The sequence below is a fragment of the Pocillopora verrucosa genome, chromosome 9, assembly GCF_036669915.1.
Source record: "Pocillopora verrucosa isolate sample1 chromosome 9, ASM3666991v2, whole genome shotgun sequence".
NCBI lineage: Eukaryota > Metazoa > Cnidaria > Anthozoa > Scleractinia > Pocilloporidae > Pocillopora > Pocillopora verrucosa.
This window is the reverse complement of record NC_089320.1, coordinates 454,882-472,244: the sequence shown is the minus strand read 5'-3', so window position 1 is coordinate 472,244 and position 17,363 is coordinate 454,882. Positions and strand designations below refer to the sequence as shown.

General features: G+C 36.5%; 3 protein-coding genes across 3 annotated transcripts in view; 1 reads left to right on the top strand and 2 right to left on the bottom strand.

Moving 5' to 3' along the window:
* LOC131788656 (uncharacterized) overlaps positions 1 to 4,811 on the bottom strand; it is a 5,301-nt gene extending 490 nt beyond the window's left edge. Inside the window, exons 1-8 of the mRNA XM_059105737.2 lie at positions 4,287 to 4,811; positions 3,330 to 3,388; positions 2,861 to 2,972; positions 2,476 to 2,523; positions 2,192 to 2,287; positions 1,514 to 1,768; positions 1,076 to 1,375; positions 1 to 554 (exon numbers count right to left, since the gene is read on the bottom strand). The exon at positions 1 to 554 is cut by the window's left edge and continues 490 nt beyond it. Coding sequence (XP_058961720.2) covers positions 1 to 554; positions 1,076 to 1,375; positions 1,514 to 1,768; positions 2,192 to 2,287; positions 2,476 to 2,523; positions 2,861 to 2,972; positions 3,330 to 3,388; positions 4,287 to 4,668 — 1,806 coding nt within the window. The 5' untranslated portion in view covers positions 4,669 to 4,811. The remainder of the gene's footprint in view (positions 555 to 1,075; positions 1,376 to 1,513; positions 1,769 to 2,191; positions 2,288 to 2,475; positions 2,524 to 2,860; positions 2,973 to 3,329; positions 3,389 to 4,286) is intronic.
* A 172-nt stretch (positions 4,812 to 4,983) lies between these two features.
* LOC131788673 (leucine-rich repeat-containing protein 34-like) lies at positions 4,984 to 11,643 on the top strand. The gene is made up of 10 exons (XM_059105765.2): positions 4,984 to 5,208; positions 6,696 to 6,783; positions 7,200 to 7,313; positions 7,888 to 7,971; positions 8,224 to 8,352; positions 8,527 to 8,622; positions 8,952 to 9,106; positions 9,669 to 9,824; positions 10,396 to 10,522; positions 11,126 to 11,643. Exons 1-10 carry the CDS (start codon positions 5,093 to 5,095, stop codon positions 11,240 to 11,242), a joined length of 1,182 nt encoding a protein of 393 aa, XP_058961748.1. The 5' UTR covers positions 4,984 to 5,092; the 3' UTR covers positions 11,243 to 11,643.
* LOC131788672 (peroxisomal membrane protein PEX14-like) lies at positions 11,567 to 17,273 on the bottom strand. Its single transcript, XM_059105764.2, has 12 exons — positions 17,184 to 17,273; positions 17,054 to 17,101; positions 16,875 to 16,959; positions 16,676 to 16,734; positions 16,506 to 16,567; positions 15,789 to 15,891; positions 15,192 to 15,297; positions 14,748 to 14,773; positions 14,471 to 14,533; positions 13,739 to 13,827; positions 13,150 to 13,349; positions 11,567 to 12,653 (listed from the first exon to the last, which is right to left on the bottom strand). Exons 1-12 carry the CDS (start codon positions 17,193 to 17,195, stop codon positions 12,271 to 12,273), a joined length of 1,236 nt encoding a protein of 411 aa, XP_058961747.1. The 5' UTR covers positions 17,196 to 17,273; the 3' UTR covers positions 11,567 to 12,270.
* Between the last annotated feature and the right edge of the window lie 90 nt (positions 17,274 to 17,363).

Below are 17,363 nucleotides of genomic sequence, written 5' to 3'. Positions count from 1 at the left end.
AAACGCTCGACTGTATTTCAGCGATCGAGCAAATGACGATCTATGCTCAAGTTCTGGTTTTGAAGTGCGTTCCTCGTCTTCGTCCAGCGAAATCATTTCTGTATCATCATTTGGCTGATCACGGGAGACTGAATATTCATGTAAACCGATAGTACTCGCCGTACTTCGCCTTCTACTCCCGGAGAGCGTGTTACTCAAGTCGATGCCCCCACGATTCGCTCCCGGAATAGTCGAACTACGTTCTGCAATGTTAACCTTGAAGCTACCTTCGGCTCTCTCTTCTTTGGCCAGTTCCTGAGATGAAGGACTATTCCTGTATCTGTGGTTTCCTTTGCCTTTCAAGATTTTAAACTCCTTTTTCAGAAGCTTCCCAGGCCCGCTGTGTTTCCTGAGCTTTGTGGAACCACTTGGTGGGAATCCGCCCTCTCCTGTCTGGATAAAATTTCCATCCGCTATTTGTGATGCCATATTTAAAGTAGAAATGTCTATATTGGGCATAGACATTGCTTTTGCTCCTCCATTCCAAGCCAGGCTTCGACCAGTGAACTTACCTCCTGCGGAAGAAAAAAACAAAAAAGGGTCAAAGAAGTTCTCTGTATTTCAAACCTTTACGATAATTCATGTTCTGTTTTGAGCTCAACGAATGGACTAATGCCCTATTTAAAAGAATCCAGCCGCAGGTAAAAACAAATCAAAACAAATTGTGTTGTGCCTGGCTTTCATTAGCTTTGTGATTGTTCCAGGAAACTCGCGGCACTTTCTAAAACAAGCAGATGCAAAACGAATACCAATCACTACTAGTTCAATCGCGGCCCACCGCACTTGTGGGGCAGTTTTCATTGTGTTGTCATTTATCCCCAAGGGTATTTTCCATACTTCGAGAAGCGCTCTATACGTAAATAAGATGTTATCTGTGAAAAATAAATTTGATTTTCCTGTTAACAATCTTCCGTACTCTGACAGATTGACCTTTCTTCATTTACATAAGGATAAGCTATTTTGATCAGCGGTTATAAGCATTGGCTTTGTGTCGAAGAAGAAAAAAAAAGTGAAGGATTTCTCTGCAAAGACGCACCTTTTTGTTCCCATGATCTGCTTCCTCTGAGTGATTCTCGCTCTTCAGCCACATCATATCCACTGGGTAACAGTATCTTGTACGTCAAAGGATACCACTCAGGTTTAACCATTTTAGCGTAACCTGCTAGTGGTAGAGTCACACAAGCGACTGGCTGTCCTTGAGTTGTTACACGATTGCGACCGCAGATCGTCAACAACACATTGCAGGTTTCCACATTCACCCTCCTCAGTTCGTCAGCATTGTAATGAAAGGTCTCTCCAAATGTGGTTGATATGCGATAAACAGGTGCTGAGTTGCCTTTTGATGAGAGAATGAAGAACAACATAAGCATCCATAACGAAAACATTTGGCAATTCAACAGACTGACATCTTAATTTTTTGGTTCACCCATCCATTTTCCCTGGAAAAAGTGACTAACAAAAACAACAATCTTACTTTGCTCTTGACTCTTCTTTCTATGCAAGGATGAACGACTTCCCCTCCTGAGTGAGGAGACTAATCTTTGTCCCATTCCTTTTCCAGGACTTTTTTCACTCTCAGCTTCTTCACTATCCCATAAAGTAACACTATCTCTTGACTTTCTTCCTTCTACTGGACTTCCAAGTTTGAGTAAGCACGTTTTGCGTTTTGTTTCCTTCAACTTGTCAGGAACAAGATATCCTTTAACGTAGACGTGTGACATGTTGTGACCTACAAAAAGATTTGAAATGGTATTTCAATGATTCATAGAAGCTCTGCAGATGAAATTTAGTTCTAATACCCGAATAATAAGACAATTTAGAGGTTTCCTGCTACAATTAGACTACAAGCAGCTCCTCCTTTCCTGAGAAGTCCATTGCAGAAAAATTGGAGTGAAAAATAAATTGTTGCTAGCGCCACACGCAATTGAGGCTTTTTTTTAACAACCCCCAGAGTTCTGTGCAGTGATTACATCAATCTTTTTTTCATTTTCTTTTTCATTTGAGTGATGCCCCACCAAAAAGGAAGGAGTCTGCTCATAATCTATGATTAGATTGGATCAACCATGTTAATGTAGATTTGCATTTCCCTTCACTGCAAACAACCAATCATTAGTTAAAGGTATTTCATTGCAAACAGAAAGGCATATTTTACCTGCAGGAAGTTTCACATCTTTAATTTCTCCAACATGAATATCAAGAAAGCGTCTATTGGGGCTAAAATCTAAGGATACTTTCATTTCTCCAGGCCCTATGAAAAAAATGATAACAAATGATAAATTGGTTAATATACATTTTTGTCTCATTTTGGCATGTGTCTAAATTTTTGTCTCTTTTTTACAGTACAATTTCCTTATGTTGCAAAAGAAAGTGCTTCTCAATCACTCTGGCAGTGAAAGGGTTAATTAATTATCTTTGTGTATAAATGTGAACAGTTACCTGGTAAATATGCTGCATAGGATGATTCACAAAAGCTGTCACTGGAACCTGAAACACAAACCCAAAAAAATCAATAAGTATCACTTCAACTTTTGATTCAATACTGATAACAATACACAAAACACTCCAAATTTAAAACTAACAATTACAGATTGCTTTGTCTATGTGAGTTTATTTATTCAAGTCAGGTCAACCACCCTTGCATTTGCATATGAATCAGCCGAGTATATAAACTTCCTGATTGCAGTCTAAACAAAGGTATAATTATATGCTGATAAATATTGATGACTCCCAAAAATGTTTTTCAGATATACATGTAGTCATTGACCAATAGTTGTTGAGAGACGTGTTAAACATCACGATGAAAGTCTTCCAAGCCTATTACCTGAGCTACTTGACGTCATGCTTTCGCGCGAGCTCTGAGAGCTATCTGACCACGGTGATGACTGTCTATTCTTCTTCAGAACTGGGCTTTGACTCACTTTGGGACCATATAACTTAAATTCAAAAAAATTTTATTGTTTCAAAATGAGATGGTAAGAAAAGACACCTGAAATCTGCCACAGGGAGGCCAAGAAAATAATGGAATGTTTGGTACTTGGAATATTGCCATTCTCTATCAAATTGCTCTTTCAATGAGCTAGGTTTTGGCAAAAACTATAATTTTCAAAACATTTCTTAGTTCTCTGAAAAGAGTTGATTTCTTAAATGTTTAGAGTAAACAGCAGCAGCAAAATTGTTACAACATTTTGAGATTTTAGCTGAAATAACCTTCAAGTGATATTAGATCGGTGTTTGAAGTCAGATTAGCAGTTTATTTCTTAACCTGAAGATGTTTTGGCGTGTAAACTTACCTTTCGCACAGAGTTTTCCTCGATTGGAGAAGGGTTTACTTTAATGACTTCTTCAGCACCTAGAATGAAGAAAATAATGCCAAAATAGATTTAGCTAAGCTGGTTAGAAAAGAATGATTGAAAAGTATATTGGTTGAGTGATTCGAGCAGGAAAGCTAAATACAATTAGACATGAGTTGAAATAAGTAGAGAAGAAAATCAGTACATGAAGATTGCAACAACACCAGAAACCTTAGATGTCTTAGGACACAATGTTGCAGCTGAAGTAACGCAATTGTAAGCGAAAATAAGGGCGCTAACTCTTCGATTGAAAGACCGTCGATCGAACAACGCAAGACTACAAGAAATATTGCTTTCACTGCACATTAAGGTGCAATATCCCTGCATTCTCTATTAAGTATCTCCGAATATATCCTTTTCGGTGTGTATAAAAAGATTCTTGTACGTGTTTATCCTTAAACAAGGAAACTTAAAATAAGTAATACTAATAATGCTGAGTAAAATTCATTTGGTGAAACATTACAGAAAATTGTAATTCGATCGATTCTTTGTAAAGAATTCATAGGTGTTCCTGACGATGTCAAATTTATGTTTTTTTTAGGGAGTATTTAAATTTGAACTTATAAAATGTTTGACTCATAGTTGATGAAACTTCGTAAGGAAGTAAGATATCATTCCTGTATACGTCTACGCGATTGCCGCTACGATTCAAGCTTTTTATGAAAGCAAGGTCAATTTACGGTGTACTAAATGTGCTGTTGCGTTTTCCTTGACTGGCAAACAAACAAAACATCATATGGATGCTTTGTCAGTAACAGTGTCGACATCACAACAAGGTTCGACGCATGTCCACCTGTTTTAGAGAGTATGTGATTTGTTTCTAGTACAAATGAAAACGTCTTAGAATCATTTTTCTAATTGTTTCGCAATCTCGATGATCAAATAGAATTTACTTACGTTGCCTCGCAAGAAAGTCCAAGCAATCATCACTAGCACAACTCTGGGGTTTTTTCCCTTCAGCGTTCCTTAAATCCAGCCGAGCGCCAGCGCGCACCAAACTGCGAACAACTTCTAAATGACCATTTATTGCAGCGAGATGGAGAGGGGTACATCTTTGGCTATCCTGAATATTTGGGTTGGCACCACCTTCAAGAAGTGCGATTGTTGTCTCTAGATAGCCACAGGAACTGGCTTCATGCAACGCAGTCCAGCCATTTTTTCCCAGGGCGTCCAGATCTAATTCTTCCCTTATCGCTTCGCGTACTAACTTGAGGTTGTTCAGTCGAGCTCCAACGTGAAGTTTACTTTCCTCTTCCCCTTGATCAGCACGGATCGTCATATTCCCTGAGCAAAATGCTTTGTTTAGGTTATCTAGACATCTACGTAAATCGTAGATCTAGATCACCTCGAAGTCTTTAGTTTCGAAGCGCAAGAACTTCAATTTGTGTTATTCAAGCCTTGTTGTTGAATAGGACAATTTCTTCTGGGACATGGAGATTAGGCACGTGTCGCATTGGCAACGAGTAAATATTTACCCCTGTTTTAATAAACTATCTTGTGATTGGTCAAAAACTTGAGACGATAACTTTAGCCAATCAAATTAGATCTCATATCTAAAGTCAACAAGAATGCAGACCCAACCATTGCTAGGCAACGAAGTTCAAAATGGCCGCTGACGGCGGGAACAGGTCTAGCGGTGCTTGAAGAAAAATCACTAAGTCTTGGAAATAGGAGCAAAGATAATCCCTTTGTAAACTTTTAAAATGGGCGACGCTGCTTCAACGAAGGAAGACTACCTTAAAGTCTGTGCCGAACTGGAGAAAGAGCCTGATACGGGAATCTTAGCTGTTTTGAATTCTGCAGTAGATGACAGTTTTCTGTGAGTTTTAAGTTCTTGCTTGTATTTTAGCCTATTCCAGGAACAAAATAATAGGATTAAGTCCTATTGATTATGGAACTTATGAATGAGAAATTGAGCAAAGCTTGCTCTACGCACACGAAATGAAAATTTGTAGCTTTCAGTTCGCTTGATGAGGTAAAAAGTTTAAGTCTTTCTTAGCATCAAGCTGTGGATTGACCTTAGAGTACACGTTTCCACGGGTAACTTGATAAATTTGTTAGAATCAAGGGACCAGGAGTAACCAACACACAGTTAACATCTTTCTGAATGTAATCTCCGTTTGTTTGGTTGCCAAGCAACCAAAACATTAATTACAATGCTAAAAGACATGTTTTTGCAACCCACGGGTTTGGTTTGATTTGGATTTCTCATGAGACATGGAAAACATTTAATTCCTGCTTTGTTTTGTTAAAGTAGATTTTTAAATTAATTTATTGTATGTTGTTCAAGACATCAACAGGAAAGCTGTGAAATTAAATCAGAAGTGCTCATTTGAAAATGTCAGTTTTTGATAATAAAAGTGGAAGTGTGTAAAAAAAGTGATAAACTTTATTCTCATAATTTTAGAGTCTTTCTTCTCTGTCTCTGGTAAAGAACCTAAAACAGTGAGATAGTTATTTACTTGTGTGAAATACTTAATGCTGTCAGTAAGTTATTCATAGACTAAGTTACAGAAAACTGTAATTTATTAATTTTATGTTACAGGAGAACATCCTCAATAACTTGAACTCCCACTCACTGAACTCTGATATAACAATTTTCTTTACACAATAATCATACTGTGTATTTTTACAATACATGGGACCCCTATAACTCAATCTCCGGGTAATACAAAAAAAGATTCAAGTTAGTGAGGGTTTAGTTTTTGTGCTTGGTGCTGAATTTCAATTATCCTGATAACAATTAATGAGGAATCGTGGTTCTACCATTCTTACAAGATCAATAGTCAATTTCAAATTTTGTTTTGTTTTACAAAAGCTTTTTTTAACAAGAAAGTTTAGTCTGCAGGAAAGTTTAGCCTTATGTATTAGGTTTTTTTCATGAATGTTATCCTGTCAGTATCATTTGCAATTGAAGATTGAGACTTGTCAATCAGCTATGTTCTCACACTTTGAGAACATGTTTATCAACTGATGTTTTTATTTAAAGTTTGATTTATTAGGGTAAATGTGAGGCAGGGGAAAGTAATATTGATTTAATTTAACATGAGTTTGAGTTAACAGACTTTGAGTTAGCTGGGGTCAAATCCAAGGGAAATTGGATCTGGTTTGAGTGAGTTGAGTTTTTAGTAATAATTACTTTTTGCACTTAAAACATGTCTTTGTTCAATAGCAACTTTTAGAACAAACTAATCAACATCGCATTGTCCTTATAACATTATCAAGTTGAATTATTTATTCAAGAAGTGTGTCTCCCTTTTTTAATTGATAATAAATTCTCCCATATGTTTTGCTTTTTGACAACAGGGATCCCATCATTGAGTTTGACTTGTTCCTACATGGTAACAAACGGAATGAGTGCAATGAAATGTACAGAAGACGACTTACTGACGAGGTACTATTGGAATATTGTTATCACTCCTTGCTTTGGCTGAATATCAATTTCTTATTATTTTCTCAAAACTTCTGACCATTTTAGAAATAAATCTTGCTCCCTGTTCATAATTTAACATACATGTCTGTTTGCATGTTTATGTTTATCAAAAACTGTGTGCTGCAATACCCAAGAGTCATGTCATACTCAAAATTGTGGAAAAAAGTTAAGCTGTTGGCTGAAATTTCAAGTGAGGCTGCTCAAGGATTTAAAGATTGTTGGTGCCTATCATCAGAAGTGCCCGCTTGGCTTTCCAAGCGATTGCCAGTTAAAAATTCATTGGGGAATCCCCGCTTTTTAATACTGTGAATTCAGCAAAAAGCCAGTCATTGATATGATGGCTTATTTTATAATAATGTTCTTTCTTTCTTGTTCAGGATGCATCCATATTGTATAAAACATTAAGAAGCAACACTTTTGTAATTGGACTTGATTTAGGATATAACTGCATTGGAGATGATGGAGCCAATTTGATAAGTCAACTTCTCCAGGTATAGTTTGAAAATGACTCAGTTATTTTGTAGAATAATAATAATAATAATAATAATAATAATGATAATAATAATAATAATAATAATACAAGAAGAAAAAACATTTCATATTCCATAAGTTTAGGGGTTCTTGAATGTGATGAATAAGACTGATATGAATCAAGGGGTGACATAGAGTATCCTTAGTAGTATTTTAAAGGGGGTAAGTTTCTAAAGAAACTGTCATGCTGCATTGGTGGGGTGGGTAATACACTTGATAATTTGATTTTATCAACTGAGTTGATGTGTTAATTGGCCACCTTGAAGAGTTTCTATGGGTTAAGCATTACTCCTTCATCAGAAGGAACAAACAAGGGTTAATGCTTGAAAAGTCAACACCAGATTAACTGTCAGTGCGGTGGTTAATTTGATTATCAACTTATGATAAGTTTATAAAACAAACAATCTTCACTTGTAAGATTGATCTGAGAATTACTTTTTCTGTTTGTTAAAAAAATACTACTGCAATGAACCCTTTTGAGGCACAGGTAACTGACATCAATGTCAGTTAAATAGGCGATTTTCTATTTTACAGGAGACAGTTTGTCTTCAGTGGCTAGTGTTGAGTTACAATGACATAGGACCTGCTGGAGGTGAGGCAATTGCAAAAGGATTGCAGGTAATTTTGAAATTTTTATGAGTTAATTCAGCTAAAAAAATAGAATCAAAATGAAATGAGATAACTGAAAACTAATAAGTATTAGTGTAGCAGCAGACAGAAAATGATGCAAGGCTCTATTGATATCTATCCTGCTCCCAGTCAATCAATATGGCCCCTATCAAAAAATGCCTCTTTTAGGTACCACAAATGTGGACTGTTGACCGCTGAGTTAAGGGTATGGTTGTATCAATACTTTGTTTACAATTTCAGGTCAATGAAACCCTTGGTAAACTGAGATTAAATGGCAACAAAATAAAAAACAAAGGTGGAATGGCCATTGCAGGAGCTCTGCAAGTAAACACAATGCTAGAGGAACTTGATCTTGGTGAAACTGACCAGGTAATGGACATCAAAATTGATTTGGTAGGGTTAGTTTTACTCTTGGTGTTGCACAGCAACATTCAGCCTGTTCTAGGAAAATAATTAAAAACTGGTTATTCACTGCTCCTTAAATTGATTTGCAACCCAAAGTTGGATTTTTTTTAAATTACCAAAGGAATCATTCTCTTGCAGGAGATAGAAAGCATAATAGCCATGACCACTGTACTGAACTTGAACAACACGTTAAAATCTGTGAATTTGAACAGACCTGTGCTCTTTACCCGTCAGGTGAGATAGTAATTACTTATTATAAATCTGTATTTAATATGCTTTAGCTCATGTACAATACAGATGGCAAAATCTAGCTTGTTCCACCATTTTTGCACATTTGGTAGAGCACTGCATCAGTCATGGGTCATGGGTTCAAATCCCATACAGAAATACATTTTTCAGGCCTTATTTAATCACTACTGCTCAAGTAGTGTTCATTACTGAAGATCGCTTTCATATTTACTTTCAGTGGTCTGTTGAGAAATACCATAAAACACATGTTCACTGTTTTTTTTCATCTATAAATAATTTGCTCAGAATGTTTACTTTAATTTGGTAATTTTCAGGAGGAAACTACAGTTCACGTGGCCAAAATGCTGAAAGTGAATGTTAGACTACGAGAAATCCACCTAACACATTATGACATGAGAGACTTTGGTGCTGAGAGATTGAAGGAAAACCTCACAGATAACTTAACACTGACACACCTGGATTTAAGAAGGTAATCATGAGTAACTAAAGTAAAAAAAGTAAAGCCTTTATACAGGCCCAAATGACCCATGGGGCCAGCATGAAGTGGCTAGGAGTATTGCTACTCCCCCCTGGATGGGATGCTAATCCACCGCAGGGTTACCCCCAGCATGTTTGCTGGTACCCATTTGTACACCTGGGTGAAGAGAAGCACTGTGAGAGTAAAGTGTCTTGCCTAAAAACTCAACACAATGACCCCAGCCAGGGCTCGAAGCTGGACCACTTGATCTGGAGTCGAGCGCACTAACCACGAGGCCACCACGCCTCCACATGAGTAACTAAGATGGAGAATTAATACTACTACAAATTCATCCTGACAGGAAGGCTGTAATCATATGATTGTGCAGCAACTTACAGGCATTGTTTTCTGTAAAATGAATTTACTGATAGAATTTATGGAATAAGCATCAAACACAATTATTGCGGTACTTTCAATGTAACTCTTGTTATATTGGTGGCTCAGAGGACATGCCCAGTTGTGTAATAAAATCTTTTGAATGATGTGACCTTTCATTTCTATCCCCTCAACACAGCAACAACATCACAAGAGATGGTGCCAAACATCTGGCTATCCTTCTGAAGAGCAACACTCCTCTTGAAGTACTGAACTTGGCATACAACAGAATTGAAGATGATGGGGCCATTGCTCTGGCTGATGCATTAGCTGCTTACAACACCAACCTTACCACGTAATGACATTTAGCTTGTGCAGTGTACTAATGACTGTGATCAGAATTATTATCAGCCATTCAGTCACTTTTCATTCTACCTGAATCACTGGGGCAATCATTAAATCTTCCAAATGAGCAAATCATGTTAATTCATCTGTCAATCCATCATTTAATCACCCAATCCCTCACTCAATTCATCAATCAACCAATAAAAAAGACCAATCAGTCAGTCAATCAAACAATCAATTAATCAACAATTAGCATAACATTGAACACACATAGAGGTAGACTCAGCTGGGAAGATTTTCAGTTTGTGTCCTGTTATGCAGCATAAAGACTCATTCAGTGCTCTCAAGTGCAATACATTACATACAGCCCTTGAATTTACAAACTTCTGCACTATATAAAGCTTTTAAACTTCCAAGAGAGAAATCATGAAGTAAAAACACACCAGAACTTGAAATTTGTGAGTATAATCAGAAACTTCAACGTCAATTGAGCAGCAAAACAAAGAAGATAAATTTTCTTACTAATTCTTGGTAAGGAAAGTTTGGAAGCAAAATACACTTAACATTGTTATATTTCACAGGTTGGTGATTTGTAGCAATAACATAGCTGGTGATGGATTATGTGCAGTGGCCAAAGCAATGAGAAGCAATGGTGCACTTCACGCTGTTTACATATGGGGAAATAAACTAGAAGAACCAGCATGCAGGGTAAGTGCAATGTACATTTAACACAACAATTCAAATCCCCATATTGGAGTGTACGTACATGTAAACATAACAGACAGCCAATTAGGTAACATTGTAGAAAAGCCAGATAATGCTGTCTAACAAATAAATCACTATCCTGTGGATACCCAACCTTCAAACAACCAGGGCCAGATGGATATATTTGACAAGATTTTGAAAATTGAGTTTTTTACACACCAAATTTCAGTGAGACTGGGAGGTGCAATGTGAGAAATCTCAGCAAACTAAAAAAAAATGAAGAACATGTTGAATAATATTTGGGGCCTGGTTGTACAAAGCTGGGTTAAGATAACCCAGGGTTAGTGTGAAATTGAATTTCAGATCTGTAAGGTTTGGAAGAAAATTTAGGTAAATCCCATTTTTCTACAATTTGATGATTGAATGCTCCTAAAAGGATTGGGAAAATTACCTCAAAGGTCTTTTGAACAGAGAAATAGAGAAACCTGGATTAAAATTTAACCTTGGGTTACTGCTAATCAGCCTTCCAACACCAAGGCCCAGTTCACAAGTACCAACAAAGTAGTAATCTCCCACTCAGTGTCATGTTGGTTTGCTTTTTTGTAGGCTTTTCAGGATTTGTTGGACGGCCCTGTTCCTCGTCTTGACCCAAGCAATACAGATGTCGAGCCTTACATAGTAGATGGTGTGGTATATTTAGCAAGACTGTCTAGCCCATTTTAGTAAAACTTAAGGATGAACAGACTGAAAAGTTATCATAACTACATAGACTAGTATGTATCAAGTGGACTTTACCTCATCAACATCTGTTGCAAATTGTGTTATTTTCAAGTTCTTAGGAACTGTTGTGTACTTGTTAAGGTTTTTATGAATTTTCTTAAAGCGACACTTCCCATCTAACACTGTTCCAATGCTATAGTGATAAAAATTAATGAAGAGATGAAAGACACATGGTTTATGCTGATACTAAATATTTATTGAATAAATGATTATTTTTTTATGCAACTTGAGTTTTGTATAAAGATCTTACTCAGGACAAAATGCACATTTCATACATCAAAATCAACTTTTATTGAGTTCTCATACTGGGAATCTCATCTTGTACATTGTAGTAACAACAGTAATATCTATGTTGTAAATAAAGGGAGTTTGAGGATTGTTGACACAGAATGACCTGATAGATGTTTTATGAAAAGAGATGTTTTTTCAAAAAATGTTTTAGGACAATCTTTTGACAAAAAAGTCATTCAGCACCCGTCCTTAACTCTAAATTTAGAGTTTAATGTTTCAAGCTCATGGCGGCAATTCCTGTATGCTAACATTGATCGAGTAACCCCTGTCCCCTTCCACTCCCCTCCAAGCACCAAACTGAATGGTTATGGCTCACATCAGTTCATGTGAACATAACTAGAACATAACTAAAACACCCTCCAACCAGCTCAGTACAAGTTTCAGTTTTTGGGTGTTACGGCTTACTAAAGCTGTAGATCCACATTGTAGTTTCTTTACTGATATTCAGGATGAGACCCAAACTTGCTGTCCAAAAATTTCAGACCAGCTTGTTTTCAGTTGAATCATACCAAAATTTCCCTCCAGATGCTGATAAAGACCTTCTCCAGAACATGATCAAATGTCATCTGCCATGATTTTCACTTTGATAAAGTTACTTGTAGGCTCCACAATCACTCTGTTAGAAGCCCCTATCTGCGACTCACTTCCAAAGATGGAGTTGTCACTTCCACAATGAATCCCTATTGCGCAGTCGTGACACCAGCTGAGTCATTTACACCTTCCCCAAATTCAACAGTTGAATCTGAACGCAAAGCCAGATCAGATGGAGCCTTGATGCAAGTGGAGGAAAATGCAATAGATTTTTCATGGAAAGAAGTATTCCCTGATAAATCTGACATTGAGGAAAGGCTTCCATCTGAACTAATAACACTTGTGTCATTAAGCATGGCATCATTGAGACTTAACTCATTTGCTGCAACTACAGTCTTGGGTGTGGTGGCAGATTCGGTTCCACTACTAGATGTACCACTTTGGTTGGCAGGACTATCCTCTAAAGTCACAACCTCATGTGTTTCTATACTAGCCCCTTTTTCAACATTGTCAAAATGTTTGGATAACTCACCTGAAGCAAAAAAAAAGTAGTGCAAATAAATCTCTCAATCTTTCAATCAGAGTTAAGGGATACTCCTTATGGAAGGTAAAGGTGCTGCCTGCAAACATTGTCGTGCATATCCCTGGAGCATACACAGTTTGCCTTGCATGGGAGGTGGGAGCATTGTAACTTGAAGTGACTACCATGCATTTCCTCAAGATTTTCTGTTACCAATTATTTATTCCTGGGAGGAGAGAAGCACCCATAAGAGAGAAGTGTGTAGCTCATGAACACACCATAATGACATCAAGCCCTTGTTAAAACTCAGACAACATACTAGTCCATGAATCTCTACAACAGATTGCCTTATGGAACAATTATTTTCATCACCCCTGCTACAGCAAATTGAGATTTAAGATAATTCAACTGAAAGTAGCATACTTGAAATCTTTATCAAACAATCAATTTTCCAGGTCAAGTGCAAAATTGAATACACAAAGATTTGAGTAAAAAAAATCAGACCTACCATTCATAGCACTTTGCTCAAAAGAAGAAACTTTGGACAACTCTTTGCTGTCTGATGACTCAGTGGAAACAGGCATTTCAGATGAGTCAGCTAGGGAAGAAGTTGTCCTTGTTCGTTCTGTTGATGTAACAGCCCGTTGCCATGCTGGAATGCTTGGAGCACCTGGGGTGGAGCCCATCACTGGAGATGGGAACTGTTTCCTACACAAAACAAGATTTAATATTCAGTTGAAGGCATTTCTCTGGGAGTAATCCCTTGATGCTTTTACATGTACATGTTTAGTCTAACTGAGTACAATGAGGACACTATTAATCTCTAACAGTGACCAGCATCTAATTTCTCTTTTTAGTAATACTACTGAATGATTCTTTGACATCATGAGAATAAAGGAAATGATCACCAACCTAAGAAACTTTGATTGTTATGCAAATTCTCCTTGCCGGTGTCAAAGGAAATGTATAGAGAAGAGTTTGGAGAAAATGGATACTGATGTCAGGTTGTAAGGAGTTAAAAAAGGTAACAAATTCACAAATAGAAAATTCAATATTTCATGATTACACTACCAGTAACTTGTTTGTGTTCTGCTCACCTGTTCAGGAGAAGACCTTTCAATGAAAGAATCTCCCCTTTCAAATCCCCAACAGTATAACTTTCAGATGGTAACAGGGCCACCTTAGACTGTAAAAAAAAAAAAGAAACAGGAGTCAAACAGTTTGAGTGCTTTGTGCTCTGGATAAAGGGAAAGGATCATCACAAGTTTAAAGTAACAGAAAGAGCCAAGAATGAAGATTACATTTATATACATTTTTTAATTTTTCCAAACCAAAAGTTGTTTTTTCTCTCTCTCAGAGATACAGCTGTAAAGTACATTTCAAATACTGAAACATTAATTTTGTTGTTGTTGCCTGCTTGCCTTTTTTCTTTTCTTTTTTTTTTCCTTGTATGCTTACCCTTGTAGAAGTCATTAATTTTTGTCCAAATTTGATCAGTTAATTGCATAACAGCTATTACTGTGTTACTATTTTGGCAAAAAGCCGCTCTACTTATATGACCACTCTGCCATGTATAAGGCTAAAACCAGGGGCTTAATTATTGTTTACCATTCCCCATTCTGAAAATATGAAATACTTGTGATCAGACACATCCTACTACAAGGGAAACAGGGATAGAGTGCTGAGGAAAGAGGGCCACAACCTTTAGATGCACCAAGGTTTCTCATAACTCCCTACCCTGGCTAATGCTCTGTGAGATGATCTGCTTTAATCAATTAAAGTTAAAAAATAAATATTACCAATATTAAGTGAACTTTTTCTTGAATTACCTGAGTGGAAGCTAGGTCAAGAGCTAAACTTTGAAGTTTGTTTTGCTGTTGCTCAAGAAGACCCTACAAATAATTAAAAAAAATAATAAACTGTGTGTGGAGAAGATGAGGTTGGTAATAAGGGAAACAAATAGACTCCTATTGATGCACATTTGATAGTCAGCCATGAAAAATTCAACAGTCATCTATAACTTGCCAACAAGTTTTACTGAGTTGAATGCTATTTTGAACTTGTAAGAGAACATGTTACCCAATTTTAAATATAAGTATCACTCACCTCCACAGATTCCAAGCTTTTTTGTACTTAAATAAAAAGAAAAGAAGAAAAATTAGAAACAAATGTTAGCTATATCTGTTTTCTGTTGTGATCTAAATTGAATTTTTTATATACGATAGATTATTACATTTGTTTTGGACAATTTCTTTTTCCTAGTGACTTGGTCCATGACTTAATGAAATCTACTGATTAAATTGTGCATTAAACCAATAGAAATGGAGTAAACCAAACTAGTTTCGGTTAGAAACTAGTGAACTACATATCCCTTCATGAACAATGTAGAATTCATTTACAACAAAAGAACACAACCAGTTTAATACAATCTTTAAGTCATTCTTGATGAACAAAGTTGAGTGAATGATGGGTTAGGGTTAGGGTTAGGGTTAGGGTTAGGATCAAATTTCATTGGATCTTGATGAAATGTCCAAGTTCATACATATGTACCTCTCCCTTCCATGTTGCCTTTTAGTTCTGTCACAGTAGTTTCTATTTTCTCTAGTTTCTCTTCCTCTTTACTTTTTGTGTGGTAAAAGTATGGCAGAACAAATGTCTATAAAAAAGAACATAATTGTGCAACAACGATCAATTCTATTTTTTAAACAAAAAAAGGTGGTGACCAGCAGCACTGACTGAAACCAAAGGACATCAGAACCTATGAACCCAAAAGGCATAATGCGCTGATAAATTTAAAGCTTCAACCTTGCCTTCCCCCCTTGGGCAATGCATGGAGTAAATGCATGTTCCCTGAATGTAACCTGCTGACAACGTCTCTATGGTGTAGGCAATACTACAATTAGTACTCACAAATTATTTTTAACATCTAAAAGTTTATGTTATTGCAAAATTATTTCTAAAAATTAAAAAAAAGTAGGGCAAGAGAAAAAAATCCTTGAACTGAGGACATTGTTAATATTCTACTTCTGAGGAGAGGTGACTTAAAATCGTACATAATTGAAGGACTTTGTCAATATTCTATTTCCAAGGAGAGGTGACTTAAAAATTTTACAGTGGTAAGTAATTAAATAAGATTTGTGGATTTACCTTGAAAAGATGAGCTAGTGTATATCCAATTCCTCCTCCTAAGATGGCAGCTCCAACATAACTTCTCCATGGCATTGGAGGTAGAGGCAGCCCTGAGGCGTGACTGGTAAAATACATAGTTTAAACATCATTTTTGAAAGATACTTAAAAACAACAATACATGATACACGTTAGTACATTCACCCTTGAACCCTTTCACTCCCAAGATCTGATTAATAATCCTCATTACTATCTACCATACAATTCTTATGATGTTAGTTTCGAGAATTTGTTGTTCAATCAACGAGTCCCATCATTGATGTTTTTCTTTCTTCTCGTGACTTGTCTGCTTGATATTGTAAATATACAGTAACACATCCTGGAGGTGTCTTGGTCACCTATGGGAGTTAAAAGCTTAACTCCCAGAAGTTATTGAAATGTAACTTCTCCCTTTAATATCCTTACTTTTTCCAGCAAACAGGTAATGAGATTAATCAACTGTATCAGGGTGATGTCTTTATTTTGATCTAAAATTAAATTATTGTGACCAATTTACAAGGACATGTGTTAACCAGCTTAAGGGAAGAATAAACAATCAGATCTTGGAAAGGTTAAAGATTGATCACAGCATAAAAATACACCTCACCTATAGCAACAATCTCAAAAGAGAAAGGATAGCATGGAAATATACAAATTAAATTTACCAAACAAGTAACCATTAAAATATTGTTAACTCACCCTGAAGGTGGAACCTTGGTACCTCTTGGAGATGGAGGTGGGGGATTTGATGGCCCTGATATCTAAAGTACAAAGGATAACGTACGCCAAAAAAATTTAAAGAGTTTTGCTTTGACTGATGCTAGACAAAATGATACCAAAATAAATAAATTTGTAATCAGCATTTTTACCTCATCAGTTGCTGTTCCTGATATTCTAAGCGCTTCTTCTATTTCATCTTTGGACAATCCTGTGAAAAAAAATTAGGAGTGTGTATTTTTTTGTCACTAACGTTTAGTGACCAGACCCCTCTTCTGTACTTCATCTGAATACAGTCATACAACAGCAGCACCACGGTCATACATTATGATTTCGTAACGTTATCAATACCTTTCTTCTCAAGAAACGCTTTACGTGCTGACACTGGAGTTTCCCTTACTTTCGGATTTTGAAGAAACTTCACTGCAGTGTTGATCTATCGAGAAAAGATACGTAAAATTTTATGGGATGACGGTGCAAAACGTACTGATTTTTACTCTTCAAACCAACGCAATAATATAATACTGTACCCTTTTCTGTCGCAATTCTTTATCTTTCTCCACAGCGGCATCATCAAGCTTTACAGGAAGACAATCAGTTTTCAGTATTCTTCAAAAATATCACCAAAATCACATATAATCTGGACACTACATAACAAACCTCAGACGCCATCTTGACACTCTTTCTCTTATCCAGTGCTTGATTTCTAAACTAAGTAGTCATTGGATAAAACTGAAAAACCTTTATCCAATGAAAGAATCTGTACTGTGCTATCTCATCCCTTCGCCCACAGTCTTACCTAGACAGCAGTACGCGCAGGAGTAATTTTATTTTCATATA

Coding starts and splice junctions, on each gene's coding strand:
- LOC131788672 (XM_059105764.2), bottom strand. Junction 16,568..16,675: donor CAGGAACAGCAACTGATGAG/GTAAAAATGCTG, acceptor TTTGTACTTTAG/ATATCAGGGCCATCAAATCC. Junction 15,892..16,505: donor ACCAAGGTTCCACCTTCAGG/GTGAGTTAACAA, acceptor GTATTTTACCAG/TCACGCCTCAGGGCTGCCTC.
- LOC131788673 (XM_059105765.2), top strand. CDS start 5,093: ATGGGCGACGCTGCTTCAACGAAGGAAGACTACCTTAAAGTCTGTGCC. Junction 7,314..7,887: donor TGATAAGTCAACTTCTCCAG/GTATAGTTTGAA, acceptor TCTATTTTACAG/GAGACAGTTTGTCTTCAGTG. Junction 9,825..10,395: donor TACAACACCAACCTTACCAC/GTAATGACATTT, acceptor TATATTTCACAG/GTTGGTGATTTGTAGCAATA.